Source organism: Adelges cooleyi, unplaced genomic scaffold, assembly GCF_023614345.1.
Source record: "Adelges cooleyi isolate 19-005CV unplaced genomic scaffold, UGA_ACOO_1.1 ACOO_flye_CR_arks_rails_tigmint_CR_PRNA_30, whole genome shotgun sequence".
NCBI lineage: Eukaryota > Metazoa > Arthropoda > Insecta > Hemiptera > Adelgidae > Adelges > Adelges cooleyi.
The window spans coordinates 16,376,545-16,392,407 of NW_026095971.1; the positions used below are offsets into that span (position 1 = coordinate 16,376,545).

The 15,863-nt window shown below is 32.6% G+C and overlaps 1 protein-coding gene across 1 annotated transcript; it reads right to left on the reverse strand.

Moving 5' to 3' along the window:
- Positions 1–959: 959 nt before the first annotated feature.
- On the reverse strand, positions 960–11,479 carry LOC126839281 (uncharacterized). Its single transcript, XM_050574497.1, has 4 exons — positions 11,350–11,479; positions 3,972–4,394; positions 3,538–3,744; positions 960–1,669 (listed from the first exon to the last, which is right to left on the reverse strand). The coding sequence occupies exons 1-4, from the start codon at positions 11,365–11,367 to the stop codon at positions 1,268–1,270; spliced, it is 1,050 nt and encodes a 349-aa protein (XP_050430454.1). The 5' UTR covers positions 11,368–11,479; the 3' UTR covers positions 960–1,267.
- Positions 11,480–15,863: the final 4,384 nt, after the last annotated feature.

The following is a 15,863-nucleotide window of genomic DNA, read 5'->3' on the forward strand; positions in this document are numbered from 1 at the left end:
TCAAATGGATTGTCATATTAAGCAAGTTTGTTTTAACTACTAAGTAAATATATGTTAATTCAGTGTTTTTTTTTATATATATATATATATATATATATATATTTATATACATAATTGTATTATTTATTATATTCTAAATAAGAGGCTTTCATAACAATTAAATTTTAACTATTAAGTGCCTATTTATTTTATTGTGCAATGATTTGATGAGCTTTGCATAATACTTATTAAATTAATAATTTGTGTATTTCTAAATGGGCTACTCGTATAAATAATATTTTATTTGAGCAAGCTAATAAATATTAAAGGCAAGAGCAAAATAAATTATTCATCAAATTGTATTTGCGAGTCAGTTATTCACCTTGGCAAATATGCAGCTAATGGTTTCTGTGTAACATACAATTATTTAAGATTTATAATTTTGAATTTGTGTTCACTAACGCCAATATTTTTTCCAAATAAATTGCCTACTCTTAAAACTATTATTCGTGTCAAACTACATTTAAGAGTTAATTTCAAACTCATAAGTATGACAAACGTATAATCGGATAACAATTTGGACTGCTATTTAACGATTTATGTATACTATTTTTTACATCTCTTTAATGTATAGTGTTACATTACTAAAATTGTACTTGGAACGTTAGTGCTTAAAATGCCTAAAAGACTTTGAATTCAAATTGAAATAACACTTCACAATCGGAATTCGTACGGAGTGTTACCGTTTAGAGTGAGAGACAGAGGTTTTAAGAGTATTCTGTAATCTGTATTATACAATTTAGATTTTTGCCTACCAGTTGTCTTAACAAAAACAAAAAAGTAGCGACAAATATACATACATATGTAGAAACCTTGTCAGCCCCGGCCTCTGCATTGAGGATAAAACAAGTGCCCTTACTTATGTAAAGTCCCATTTGAGTTTTAAAGTAAAATGTCCGGTTCGGACTAAACTATTTGAGTCGTTTTCGTATCTAAGTATTAATTTATTGAATCCGACCCGATGCAGATGTCAAGAAGGTAGGCGACATGCGATGGACAATGTACTTACATTAATTAATAGCATTGACTATTACAAATAAAATATACAATTATTGTTGGTATTTTTTTTTTTTATTACAAAACAGTCTACTGGTTTAATTATTAAAATAATTTATAATAATACTATAACTCAAAATTGCTCTAGTTTTTCAAATTGAAAAAGTTCGCGAACTTCGTTCCTGGTACGACTTAGAGCGGCGGCCGTAGGACATAAAATATTATCGGGCACTCATTTTCCATCGAACGAACCGTGGTCGGCGATTTGTACCACTGGCATTTTGCGCACCGGTTTCCTCGCTCTGTTCTTGGCCATACCGTTTAGGCTGAACGTTTGACCGTTGGCCATGACGTACTGATTCGTCGAATAATCTATGTAACCGTGCGTGTCGCTAGCCTGCGCCTCTTCGACGGCCGTCAGACCGGCTCCGTTGGTGCCGGCGGATTTTCTGTCGCACGGTATGCCGGACTGGTACGAGTACTCGCGCTTCACTCCCTCCGGGTCCACGTAGCCGTACTTGCCGCGGGTCACGCAGTCAACGCCGATAGTTTCCTCCTTGAACGTGCCGTCGTCGTTCTCGTATCCCCATGTGATGCTACCGTCCGGATTGCCGTCGCTGTACCTTCGCAGTACCTATAAGCATAATATCAAAAATTGGTAAAGGTATAAACTTCCTATTAATATATATTAATAGGAAGTGTGATTAGAAGAGAAAATAAATGAAATAGTAAAACATGTATGGGTAATAAGGGATTAGGGTAGAGGAATTTAGAGATAAGCTCAAGGATGAAATAATATATTAATTGAGTGTAAGCCTGACTTGGTGGACATTCCTATCTGATTCTATAAACGCGATCTGTGAAAAAACAGTTTCTTTATATTTTAGAGTGGATGGGTAATAATATGGTTGTTTCGCTATAGGCATTTGAGTACCTATGAAAGCTCAATAAGTTGTGCGAAGCGTACCTATTCAATTTACCACGCACGTCGATTGATCAGATTATTATTAGGTATTATTATTTTGTCTCGCCCTCCACTATATTTAAAATAAGTATGATGCCGCTGTTGGAAGATACAGAGGTCCGAGGCCGGAAGCTATTTGTCGATTTTCAATTATTACTATTATTATTGGAAGATAACGGGTATGTGTATACGGGAAGTAAACATTGGAAATGATCTATAGTTTATAAGATGATTATTTTGAAGAACGGTTATATTATGGCCGTATCGAATCAACTGGAATAATTATTATTGTCTGACGACGGTGTTGAATGTAAATGTTTGTCGTTGCTATAGTATATACCTCTACCTACTGCTTACGGGGTGACCCTAACAGTAGTTTATCACAGAAAACGAACTCATCGTGGTCAAGTCTATCTTTCTGTGCACGATTTATACCGTTCACCGAACCGTGTCTATTTAAGATTAAAAAACAACTAGGAATAACAATAACATTGTGATTAACGCGTCGGTCGATTAATCCATATGCTCTTTCTATCTTGCGACAGACGAGAAGTTGGTACTTCCCACGCATTTCCTTTTCGACAAGTAATTTTATATGGGAATGAACTAAGTAGGGGAAAAACGTATTAGGTACGTGTACCACTATAGCTTTCCCCTGTATATAATCTGATAGTGCAGTCCGCGGCCGTATCACTAATTATTATCATCCAACAGGCAACATGTCATACTATTGTTTTCTAACTAGTTCAGTTTTCAGTCTAAACGGAAATGCTAGAATTTACATAACATATAGTTGCCATACCCACGTCGTGAACATATTGTCCAAGTCTGAACACATAATGATTTGAACAGATCCGTAAAAACTGACGTGGCATGACCAATAGACATGGAAAGCTGTTCTTTTCACCACAAGTTGATTGATGACTAATGATTTATAAACTCCAGTATTGCTTTCATTTCAAATACCGTAATGTACATTTGTACGTTATTTTTTTCGAATATACTAGGGGAGCAACTAGGACCTAGGTACAGTCTAAAGTGCCTGATTTTCATTATTAGATCTAAATCAATATCTTCAAAATTGCTTACGCTTATTTAGATAGGTACTAGTAGGTACTTTAATCTAACGTTTACTTTTTGTTTCCTAAACGTCTAAACTATTAATTCATTGTTCACTATTTAGTGTAGGTACACTATAATTTTCTAGTCTTTAATTTCACTTTGATATAATTATTGCCTATTGAATGAATCGTCTAACTACTTTTTTCTTCCATCAATGCCAACCTACACGTGTTAGACATAATATTGTATTGTTTATTAACCGAGGCTATTTAAAAGGTAGATATGAATTTTGTTTGTCAATAAAATATAGCGTCACTTATACCCATACTCTGTCTCACAACAGAACGGTACTGCGCAGAAAGCAAAACGCATCGATGTAAGAGTAATGCGTTCTGCCTTCTATACAATACCGTTCCCTTGTGAGACAGAGTTGAGTTTAACAAATAATATTAACTCTCGGTGTTTTAGTATATTACCTGCGCTACGGGTTTTTTCGTTCTGTGTTTCTCAGACTCGGTTCGTTCGACTTTAACTCTTTGGACAATTTCCGGAGACCTAGCCGCAGCCGTTTGTTCCGTGGGCTGTTGTACTACATGCACTCGTTTCTGAGGCCTCTGGTAAACTTTCTTCGGTGGCTGCACATGTGGTTGGACTTCGGTGGCCGGTCGTAATTGCAACGGAGGCTAAACGGGTTAAATAAACGTGTAGCATTTGTTTGCAAAAACATGCGAATACTCAGGGCCGGATTTAGGAATGTGGGGACGTATTCGGAATACTATAGTTGCGTTTGTCCGTCTTTTGAATTACTAATAACGTGATTGTGCGACGGTCAGTGGAAATAAGGAAACATAATAATATCTTGGTGATTAGCTACAGTACCCTAATGGTAATATAACGAAAACAATTATACCTGCACTCTGAATCCGGCAAACTGCGGCGGTTGTTGGTGCATTATTTCCTGTTGCTGTTGCAGCTGATGTTGATGCTGAATAGTCTGCCTGACGTTGAGCTGTCCGTCCGGTTTGTTGTTTTCTTTACTCTCGCTACTACTACTACTGCTGCTGCTGCTGCTGCTTTCGTCCTTGCTGAATTCTCCATCTTCCATTGGGAATCTCTGTTGGCCGACGAGCACGGGTTTGGGTTCTTGACCATCTAGACTGAATCCACGGCCCCTGAACAAAGGCAAAGCGGTTCTCCGGAACGATTGGGGTAGAGGTTCCTGCGGTTCCAGGTCCAAAGGCGTGAGAATTCTACTCTGAGGCCGAACAAACGTTTGTTGTTCGGACTTTTGTTGGGCTAGTGTCGACGTCACTGCGAGTGCCGCAAACAGGATCTGAAAAAAATACAAATGTCAAAGAAGCTGCCTAAAAGGTTAAAGGGTCATATACGTGGGTATGGGAAAGGTGGGTCAGGTAGCTGCTTCTCTTGTTGTGAACTTGTGGGTATAACCTTAAAAAGCCTTTCACTTTTTAAAGAATTTGTTACAATATCGGATGCACCGTGTTATGCAGCCGATCATCTTTTTCAAAATTGAGTCTAGTGTCTACTAAAACTAAACCCAAGCTAGCTCGGCGGAGCACATATATTACATATGTAACAGTCAAAAGTACCATTACAAAAGACTGGCACGACATGTATATAAAGACATGGCTTCAAACTTTTCGTGGTAAATGTAATCATCGTAAATCGCTTTTTAACGTTATGACTTGTATGGAAGTGTTATGTCAACAGCAAACGGATAACACGTTTATCAAACAATTATAATATTACAATAATTCTTTGGGTATGTGGAATAGAATATTAATTACTAATTCATTTTTTCAAAGACCCATTGTTTTAGTTCTAATGCGCAGAGGCGCGACCTATTGAGTCACAACCATTTCTTCGGAGGAAGTTGATACCTCGTTTTTATTATTATATAATATTTTAAAAGAAGGGACACTGGGCACACATTTTTCATTTACTGAACCAAATCTCCTTATTGTATATAATATATACTATAATGTAAATACAATTATTTTAATAAAAATCTATGTACTGTGTGGGTAGCCCTTTACAGGAGTCGAAACTGTCCGGTACCGTTTCCACGTCAATAAGAAAACAAATAATTATAATAAGAAAGACACAACACACGATGTCGACGACCTGTTTAATATGAATCATTGTATCATTGCCCGCGCGTGTATAAATGTATACATAGAGGTGAGGTATATAATGCATTGTAGTGGAGAAGGTGTTGGCGGCGAATTGTATTTCTATCGAGGTTTTATTATCATTATTTTTTATTGTTGAATTTTTTTTAAGTGAATACTAAAGCAAAAAAAGAGTGAAAAAATATTTATAATAATTCCGATTGAAACAATGATGTCACGTGCGCCCGTTTCTTGTATTATATATTATAGAGCCGTTAAACCTAGCCGTTAACATATTGTCTTAGTGCATTCCCGTCATATGCAACGGTATAGGTATTAATAACAAATGGTGGTGTATAACAAATTAAGATAAATTGCATTTCCGAAAAGGTCTACATTTTTTGTGGAGACTTGCATACTTAAGCGACAATTTTTGACTCTTTAACAGCCAACAGCGTTAGGAAGATAAACGGAACTAATACTACCGGAAGCAAATAGGTAGCCAATAGGACTTCCCCACGATATAAGTTCTTTCAAAAGATAATCTCGTGTGTTGTTGAGTATTTTCAAGATCAAATCCGGCCGCACAGACTATAGTTACAATTTTTGCGATATAACGTGTTCACACTATAGAGCCTGAGAGGTAATGTAGCGAACAGTGATATTTGACCAATATTCAATGCGATAGGGTGTTTGCCTAACCGTTGACAGCTTACTTAAAAGTTTCACGTCGCCGATCGACCATCGATATGGCTTGCTTGTCACGTATGTCTACCGCAATTGTTGTTTATTTAACGAGCACGATGCCCAATAATAATAAATGCACCTATGGGTCATCCGGTAGTCATAGTATTGTTTGTATATAAAAGATACCGTTGGGTGGCTGTCGGTCAATTATTCCGAATCGTGTAATGAGAACCCTCCGTTGTCTGGAATAACAATTATTAACGGTGCTGAAGTATCATATTAATGGTAAAATTCGAATAAAATGGGTGTAGTTCGATTTTATTATACAACCGTTGTATGACGCAACGTCGGAACAGCCACAGTCCGCATTTGCCAGCTTAAGTCTGTGGTGGGGTCAAACTTAACGTCAAAAACCAGTCGACCCTGTTATATCCTTGTTATCGATATTAGATAACAAAAATCGAAACCCAAGCTTAGAGTCAAATGACTATTGTTCGGATATTTTCAACGGCTCTGCCTTTGTGTCGGATCTGACGGTTGAAGTTGTCAAGCTACTTTCTACATCCTATTTACATTCTGGGCGAACCGATCAAGTTCATTTTTAACAGAATATAAGCTAAGAATTAAAAGAAATCAAATCTAATCTGCTTCTGCGTTTTGTTAAGTACATATATTTTGTTACACACAAAATATAGCAAAAATAGTTTTTTAAGGTACTTAAAAGAGTTTCGCGATAGTCGAATTTTCCTCGTATGAAACATACCAACGTCTAAAGAGTCGACTGTACAATATAGGTCATTAAACATTTCAACGAAAATATTAATACAAATTATTGTTTACAAATTTAGTAGTCCGTCACCGACCGTTATGCATCATAGTTTTTTGTCGATTCTAATTATTTTTTAATTATCCTCTTGTCTTGCTAGAATGGTCTACGCCTAGTATATAATATTACCGCAGACCAGTTAGGTCTTATTTGTCGTTCTGGATTAACTGTATTGTTATGTTTATCGTCAAGCGGTATCGACGGCATTGATCGAAAACCGCTACTTAAGACCGTATTTTATAAATATTGTAATATCGATTCGTTGACTATAAAATATGTATTACCGCATTCGATCGTTAAATAGACCGAAATTTATAATTTATATACATAACAAAGGTACATAAGAGCTACAGGTCATCCCTCGATTTTAGGTTTATTCAGCGGTTATTTTTTTAAATCCTGTTTCTACACGCATACATCATTGCCAAAACCGCCAAGGTTTTGTTAACGCTTTATAGATAAAATACATATAATAATATTGATCAGATGTGTTTTTAAATTAATCTATTCTGATTACTGTACTGAAGAAACGAAAGCGGGCTATCGTCAAAAAACTTTGTATTGAAAATATTTCCTTTTTTTTCTTCTTGCAATTAGAAATGTTAATTTGTTGTATGTATGTATAATATATACTATACGTATAAATGCATCTAGGTGCATGTCTATATGAATCTACCTATGTATTGGATTGAATGCAGGAAGTTTTCACACTATTATATTTATGTATTAACGGTTTATTATTCGTGATCGACAAACCGTTAAACCGCATAGTGTTTGACATTAATATTTCTTGGGTTATGATATTATTATGAGTTACAGGCGCACAACACACAGCTTTCGCCGAAAGTAATACAAAGCCAGAAACCTAAGTATAATATATACCTATATGGGACTCATCTATATATTATTGTGCGATAGCTGAGCAAAAGTGAATGTTTGCGATCAAAGAACCCGCAAGTCGCCGGTGCGCCCAACCAATACTCGAATAATATTACTTAATATTAATATTATCTATATTATTCTCTAGTGGACGTCAGGCCGGTGCCAAGAAACGTTGGCCGGCCCCATCGGGAAATCGCAACGTTATAAAACTAAAATCATATTCATTGATTATTCTATAATCATCAAACACGTGTAAGCGCGAGTCAAATCATAGTGCAAAATTATTGTGTTAGATTTATATAGACTTGTTGGAAAGTTTTGGTGATTGTGAAGTACTGTTGTTGAGCTGTAAAAGTGGTTACAAAGACTATTTAGTGTTTTTTTGGCCTAAGTAGAATTTAAGCTATAGCTCATTTGATACGCGTACTAGATCCAATTAAATTAACTGTCACTCATAATTTATATCAATAAGTGTGATAATTACATATATCTTGGGTCTAAAAGGGCCAATCTCACTTTTTGTAACTTTTGGCAAATAGGCTTTGGCGTTTTTATTTCCCATTAAGCTCTGTGTTGATTTTTTTTTTAAAAACTTAAACATAAGTTATTCGAGTTTTACTTTTTTTACAGTATATAAAAGATGTTTCTATTTTCATGTTTAGTGGATTGACTAGTTTATGCTAGTCACTAGTGTACTCGTATATTATAAATACACTAGATTATTATTACTAGACTATTAGATTACTACTATGAGTATTATTGTATATATTATTATAATCAAATGGCGCTACAGACTTTCCGTGTGTGTATGTATATATTATAAGAAGTTTTTATTGAAGAAAATGCGTAAAATCTTTTATCGTTAAAAAACTAATTCAAACATTGAGTTAACGGTACCTGCGTCAAGAGCAAGGCGAACATAATTGATTTAACGCTTAAAAAAATTGATTTTCTGAATACAAATAGGTAAACTAGATGAAATCCAAAATGATAAAGCATATTATATTAACTTTATTCGAGAATAACGTCTGTTTGGCGAACAAAAAAATCGCATGTACCGTGTGCGTCATACATGATCATTTGAGAAGTAAATAATATTTTTTATACAATACCTAAATTATTTTTTGGAAACAATTAATTTTCCCATCAGTACTACGATGTAATTAGATACAAATTTGTATTTAAAACTTATGTTTCTCAAATTTTAAAATGCACTCGTTTAATTTATAAATAGGATTCACCGGAGTACGTAAAACGTCATAAAGTATATGCGAAAATAAATTGTCTATAAATCATGTAGAAGGCGAGTAAAATAAAGATAATAAATTAACTAAATAATTTAAATAACACAAAAAAAAAAAACAACAAAAAATGGTGAAAAGGTAAGAATATTTTATGATGTTCTTTGTTTTAAATTATTGTTTTTGAGTATTTGTTTTTTGGTCGATTAGACGCTTTTTGGTAAAACATACTAAATAATTGTGTGTATTTCATCTTTGAATAATTAAATGCAAATGACAGGTTTGTAATGGTTGTGGTTTCTTTGTACTTTTAATTTGATTAGCCGTCTATTAAATTGGTAAATTAAACAAAAATGTATAAGAATCAAGATCAAGTAACTCTATCTATGTGCGTATCGGAAATTTGGATAAAGTCTATACAACTATATGTAATGTCTATGTAGCTAGTATATTTTTTCTATAACCACCAACTTTGTAACTACGCCAATAAAGCTAACGAAAGCTACACATACATCACCAGATCATGTACAGATGTAACTTGATGTTACTTCTGATATTTTTTTTAATAATTGACTTTTATCTACGCGTTATTTTTCTTTTTAGGTCCAGTTAATGTTTTTATAACATCGTGTCAATTTCATACTCCCAAGGTCACTTAAAGTAAAAACGATAGAGATCCGCCAGGGTTTGAGCGAATAAAAAAAAAACACATTTATATATACCAAATCTATCCTTGGTCAGTGTATAATATAATATTGTATAATGATGTCAGAATATTTGTGACTGGCGTTTTCTTTCGCAATGGTGACCTCTTGAAGTATAAATCCACATTTAGTTAGTTTAAGTCAAGTTCAAACTGTACATGCTACATGGAATAACCTCAGTTATATACACACAAAAGTGTATAAATAAATAAATAATAATGCCTACAGAAAGTGTCTGTGTGCTAGCAAAAATAGTAAACATCATATTATTTAGCTGTATATAAACTGGGTCTTTGGTTTATTATTTTATATACTTAATTAATAGATAGAAATAAGAAATGGTGTAAAATGGTTCGAAGTTTCTAAAAAATCTGAACATTCTATTTGTATATATCATATATTAATATTATGGTTTACATTTAATAAAGGTTAAGATATTTTTTTTTGTTCTCAATTATTTCTGTGGTTAATGTATTACCAGTTCAAAATTATTCTACTTTAATGATAGACTCTGTGAAAATACACTAGTTTAGATAAGCGACAAAAACTTCTTCGGCTAATTTTGATACCAAAAATGTTGCTCCACCGCATAGATACAAAATTCAAATGTAAATTAGGTACTTTTACTTCACCAAAATTAAGAAAGATTTCGTTATAGGAATTCTGGTTGTTTTCTAAATTTTAAAGAATATAGCTGTAATAATTACTATACCTACATAACATCATATTATAGCTAATCAATTTAAACTATTGGAAAAAGAGTTTTCAAAATAATATTTTTTTGTATTTGAACAAAAGTTTGTATTTTTAAATTAGAAGCTCAAAAATGGAACCACTTAAAGCAAAATTAAAACTCGATATTCACCATAATTCTTACTTACTAAGTACGATAGTTTTATTTATTTATTGAGCTTGTAATTTAGATTATTATAAATATCATATTCAGTCTTGCTATATAGTTGTAGCTTTGGCCTTTGGTATTATTTTGATATATCAATCGGCTCTCATGTTAAAACTTTTAAAAAAATGTTCATTTCCTAAATACTTTCATGTTATATGAGATTAAGTACATTCGATAAAATAATTATGTTATTAAAGTCATATTTTTATTAAAATTAAAATTAAAACACGTATTGGAAAAAGGTCAGATCTACGCATTTTTGAGATAATCGTATTTATGTTTTTTTAATTCGTGAACAAATTTTAGGCTTTTAATATAAAAAGGGACTTAAGTCATATGGGAACATAGTGAAAATAATTATAATTGTTGTATAGTAGAAGAGGGACCCATCTGTTATAGTAATAATATGTTGGTTTTAACGGTTTGAACCCACCTAAAAACGTGGTTCGCTCTAAATCAATATAGATATTAGATACCACTGTTAAATATTATTAGCAATAAACATAACCACGTGATTTTACCAACAAATTATGAAAAAGTTCATACACATTTTTTTAATCCAAAAATTAAACTTTCAAAAGCTGCTAATTTCTTAAAAAATTCTATTCTAAAATTTTTCTTTATGTATGCAAGAATTTAATTACTTATTATTACATAATAAGTTAATCACATCTTATAATATTTCGCGGAACATTTTTAAGAAAAAGTTTTGAATGGAGTAAGGGCCCAAAAATTAAACTTTCAAAGGCTATCCATTTTTAAACATTTTTAAAAATCTGTAATTGGGATTTTTTTGTAATATTCGTTTCAATAAAATGTTTAAATATAAATAATTCGTTTTATTAAACGCCGTAACATAAACAAAACAATACACTAACGGGTTAGTATTATTATTTTCTATTTTACTTTACTTACGAATTTGGCGACCCTCATGCTATTGTATTGTGTGTGAATATCGCAAGAGAGCAGTCAACTCGAGTACGATGATGTGGTGTGCAGGACGAGAGTTTACTGTGCCGTCGACGGTGGCATAGGATCAGATACAATGTACTGTAAAAAACAGATCCCCTTCTCTGCGTTGCGTATACATTTATATATTTTTCGATAATGTTTATGTATAGACAGAATATTATGTTCGGGGATGGCAACAGGAAAAACAGATTCACCGAAGACTGTTGAAGATGATCGATGGCGATTTTTTCCACTAAGAAATTATAGAAGTCATTGTCAGGGGTTCACACGGCACCCGTGGAAACCGTTGTACAATTATATTGCCGTTTTCGCGTGAAATTATTTCCGCAACCGACATCTCATGGATGGGTACCGGATGTGCAATGTCACGAAGAACAAGTGCAGTAGGTACGCCATCGTCGCACTATAGTAGGTGTAGTTAGAAATGTACATATTTTTAACTATTCGGGTTCGATTTAGAACATAGAATAGAGGCACTTTTTTTTTTGCTTGTGCCCAAACCTTGTTAATGATACGTTATTGAGAATTCCCAGAAAACAATTTTGCCTATTTCACGAATATTATAATAGTAGTATAAACTAAAAAAATAACAACTTTGGTAATTTAACAAAGTTATTGCAATTGTATTTAAAATCCCAATTTTACGGATTAACCGGACAATCCGAAAAATTAGAGAAATAATGTATTTTTTCAAATGAGTTAGGTCCATATTTTTTATTATTCAAAATATTCAAAGTTAGTTGATATACTGGCAAATGTTTATACAATATATTATGTAATAAAATGAATAGGAAATAGTTATAGTAGAAGTATATTTTTATTATAAGTCGAATATACAACACTCATAAATTAATATATTACATTTCATGATTATAAGAAACCCTTTGCTTTTGATCTTATGGTCGTTAGATCACTTATAAGGAACGACAATTGGTTTATTGTGAATTACTTTTGTCTAAGCACAATATCAGGATGCAGAGACTACAGATTATTAGACACTATTCACTCATAAAAACTATTATAATTTTCCAGTAAAAGCCAGTACAGTGGCGTAGAGGCATAGTAGGGAGGGGGGTCACAGGTCTACAGGAATTGTTATAACTGAAAGAGATAAAACCACTTTCAAATAAACACTTCAATGCGAATCCGTGGATAGTAAGTTCAAACTAATCTCAGTTAAAACCAAGCACTTCTAGAGAAAAGGATTTATGATATTTTTTTGGTTTGTCAATGTTTACCAGTAATACTATATTTAAAGAATATTGCAAATTTAAAATTAGATACCAATTCGAAACTAAACCGAGTATTTTTTAAAAAGTTATAGAGAACCGTAGTTTTAAGTTGAAAATATGTACATTTTTCCGCGTTCTTCCAATTTTGAAGGTGACGGGATAAGTGTTTGAAATTGTTGGCCTATTAAATTACCTTTCATGAACGATTTCTGATCTATAGAGTTGCTACCCTAAAAAATCGGGTTCGGCGGTTCAAAAGATATCGTGCGTCCAGACACAATAATAAAAACACACCATTGTAAAAAAAATACCTTCCTAGCTCCGCATCGAAGCTAAACTAATTCTTACTGAATATATCTCGACATAATGAAAGATACGTTAGGAATCATACACTACCATTTTTATTCGTAAATTATACTTGACACACAACATATATTATTGTTAGTTTTTTTTTTTTTTTATCAATATATTTATTTATTGACATAACCACTCTATTAACAGTATAATTACTTTTTTGTTTTATTTTAGATTTTATACCTATACCTTAGTGAATTTTATAATAGTACTTTTTTGGATTAACAACTGCTGTAATTTTTTGTCTTCGTTTTATACTAATGTAATTATTATGATTTATACCATTGTATCTATTTTACTATAATATAAACTATGTACTGATTAGTAGGCTGTGTCATCACGGCAACCCATAAACTGGGCAGCACACCATCGTTATTTTATTAATAAAGGTTGTATCTCTCTATACACGAATCAAATAGGTTTATAATTGTAAACAAAAATTAATACCAACGGTATTTGTCAGTCAGAATTATTTTATTAACGTTTCTATTTGTTAATTTCAGACATATTATTGTTTTAGACGCGTTTGTTAAGATTTATTGTTCATAAGGAGGTTAGGTAACGTAGGTACATTACTAAATGGTGGAAATCGATAAATGAAAAACTAGAATTGTACCTTATTTTAACGGAAAGTATCGGGTGAGTTACTAAAAATGCTGACGTCAGACGTTACAAACATGAAAAAATATGCTTTATAGTAAAAATGTCCAAAATGATTTTAAAAAAAAACGCACGAGACTTGTAAAGAGAATATTGTTAAATAAGTGTAGAGTGCCATCGACACGAAGCCTTCAAGTATAATATTTAAGAAGATGCATTTATAAATAAATTAAAAGTGCTCTTTATAGGTTTTGTTAAAGTTAAGAGGCTATTCGATATCTCATCATAAATTTGTATTCATTTAATTATAATAGTAACCCCATAAAACATTGATTAGGTATATTAAAACGTCAAGTTTCTGGCTAAAATTGTAGTGTTTATTATCTGGCTTAAAACAATTCATAGAGAAATTGGCCCCTAAACTGTTTTGAATTTATTATTTAGTTCTAATTTGAACGTTGAACGTACAACATATCTCTTATCTCCTATATCTTACCCCTATCACTAACCCCCTATCCCTTACCCACTATCTCCCACCCCATCAGATAACAGCGTAACACTTTTTGACATTTTCATGTCTTAGCTCTGGCACATAACCCTGGCAAATATCCGAATAAAGCGTTACCGAAAGAGCGTACCGAAAAAAGTGTTACGCTGTTATCTGATATGAGATAGGGGTGGGATATAGGGGTAGGGGTGGGATATAAGGGTAGGGGATAGGGGGTTAGTGATAGGGGTAAGATATAGGAGATAAGAGATATGTTGTATGTTCAACGTTCAAATTAGAACTAAATAATACATTCAAAACAGTTTAAGGGCCCAATTTCTCTATGAATTGTTTTAAGCCAGATAATAAACACTACAATTTTAGCCAGAAACTTGACGTTTTATTATACTAGCTTGTTACCGCTCGTTGATATACTATATCATTATCTATAATTCCACCACTACTCTAAATTTATTCGGTACTTCAACGAGACATGAAAATGCTCTTTCGTGGTTGCAGACTCGGCTGAAAAACTGTTTTCGGTTATGTACCAGAGCTAAGACATGAAAATGTCAAAAAAAATTGTAATTTCTTATTAAACCCTATGAGATATTGAGTGGTTCACGATGAGTGGATCACCCTATATAGTATATATCATTGATTATTCTTTCCATAGTTTTTCGTGTTTCGTCATATTATATAACTGTTGATTTGTGACGGGTTGTGTACAAATGATATCTACGCCTTTTATTATCATGTTCCAATAAAGAGGAAAAATGTATTATGTAAGCGAAGAACGTACATTACTATAATCAATAAACTACGGAAAACATAAACATTGGCAGTCAAGTCAACTATTGAATTATTTACACTTATTGTTTTTTTCCTAGTATATTGATTTTTTAAGTTTTTGAATGACGGTCAAGGTGATTCTTTGGTATGTATACTATGTTACCGTTAAAATATATAATTTAAGTATTTTATAAAATAACGGGTGGCTTAGGTTAAAGTATAAAATATAATACAAATTACATACCTTTACCAATTATTTTGAGTTCAATAATGTAACTATAGGTAATTCATAATTAAGGCATGAACCTCTAGAGTTGTATTTTATAAAGAAATGATGTTATAAAACTCTTGTCATAATTTAACCGTTTAATTTTAAAACCAAAATCCTAATACACAATTTATAGATTCGCATAGAAGTTTTTGTTAACGTGATCCTATCACTCCAGAGTGAACAACTCAGGTTGTTAGAAACTTCCCGACATAATTATTTATTTGCTCGGTCCCTAACCACTATTAAAATTCTAATAATACAAATTGGTTCATAAGATATATGATACCTAGTAGATATTTAAAAGTTCTGTAGAGAGCTATATAATAAGATATATTTTCTGGATAACAAAAAAAATAACATCGAAAAAATATCAAAACCTCATCAACAAATCTGTAAAATTGTATAAAATTTCACTCATAGATATATTTCTAGCACCTTATTACAAGTTTGTCTTAAATCCATAAAAATATGTATACTGTACCCCCGGCTCCACTTTGCTGGCAGTTTTATATTGGTAAAATAAAGCGTAAGCAGTGAATTCAGTAAATAATTTAGACGAGGGTGGGTGGTATAGTACAACATTCAGTTAGATCTGAGGGTTTTTATTTCCAGACAAGTATGCAGGAATGGGTCGATAAATTCAATTCGGCGCATCTGCACTTGCCGACATCATGGCCTACAAAATGGGTTAACTGTTGTTACCAACCCTTTTATACATAGC

Excerpts from the sequence above, each read along its gene's own strand:
- LOC126839281 (XM_050574497.1), bottom strand. Across the intron at positions 3,745-3,971 it reads TTGCCGGATTCAGAGTGCAG|CCTCCGTTGCAATTACGACC; the intron begins GTATAATTGTTT and ends TAACCCGTTTAG. Across the intron at positions 1,670-3,537 it reads CGAAAAAACCCGTAGCGCAG|GTACTGCGAAGGTACAGCGA; the intron begins GTAATATACTAA and ends TTATGCTTATAG.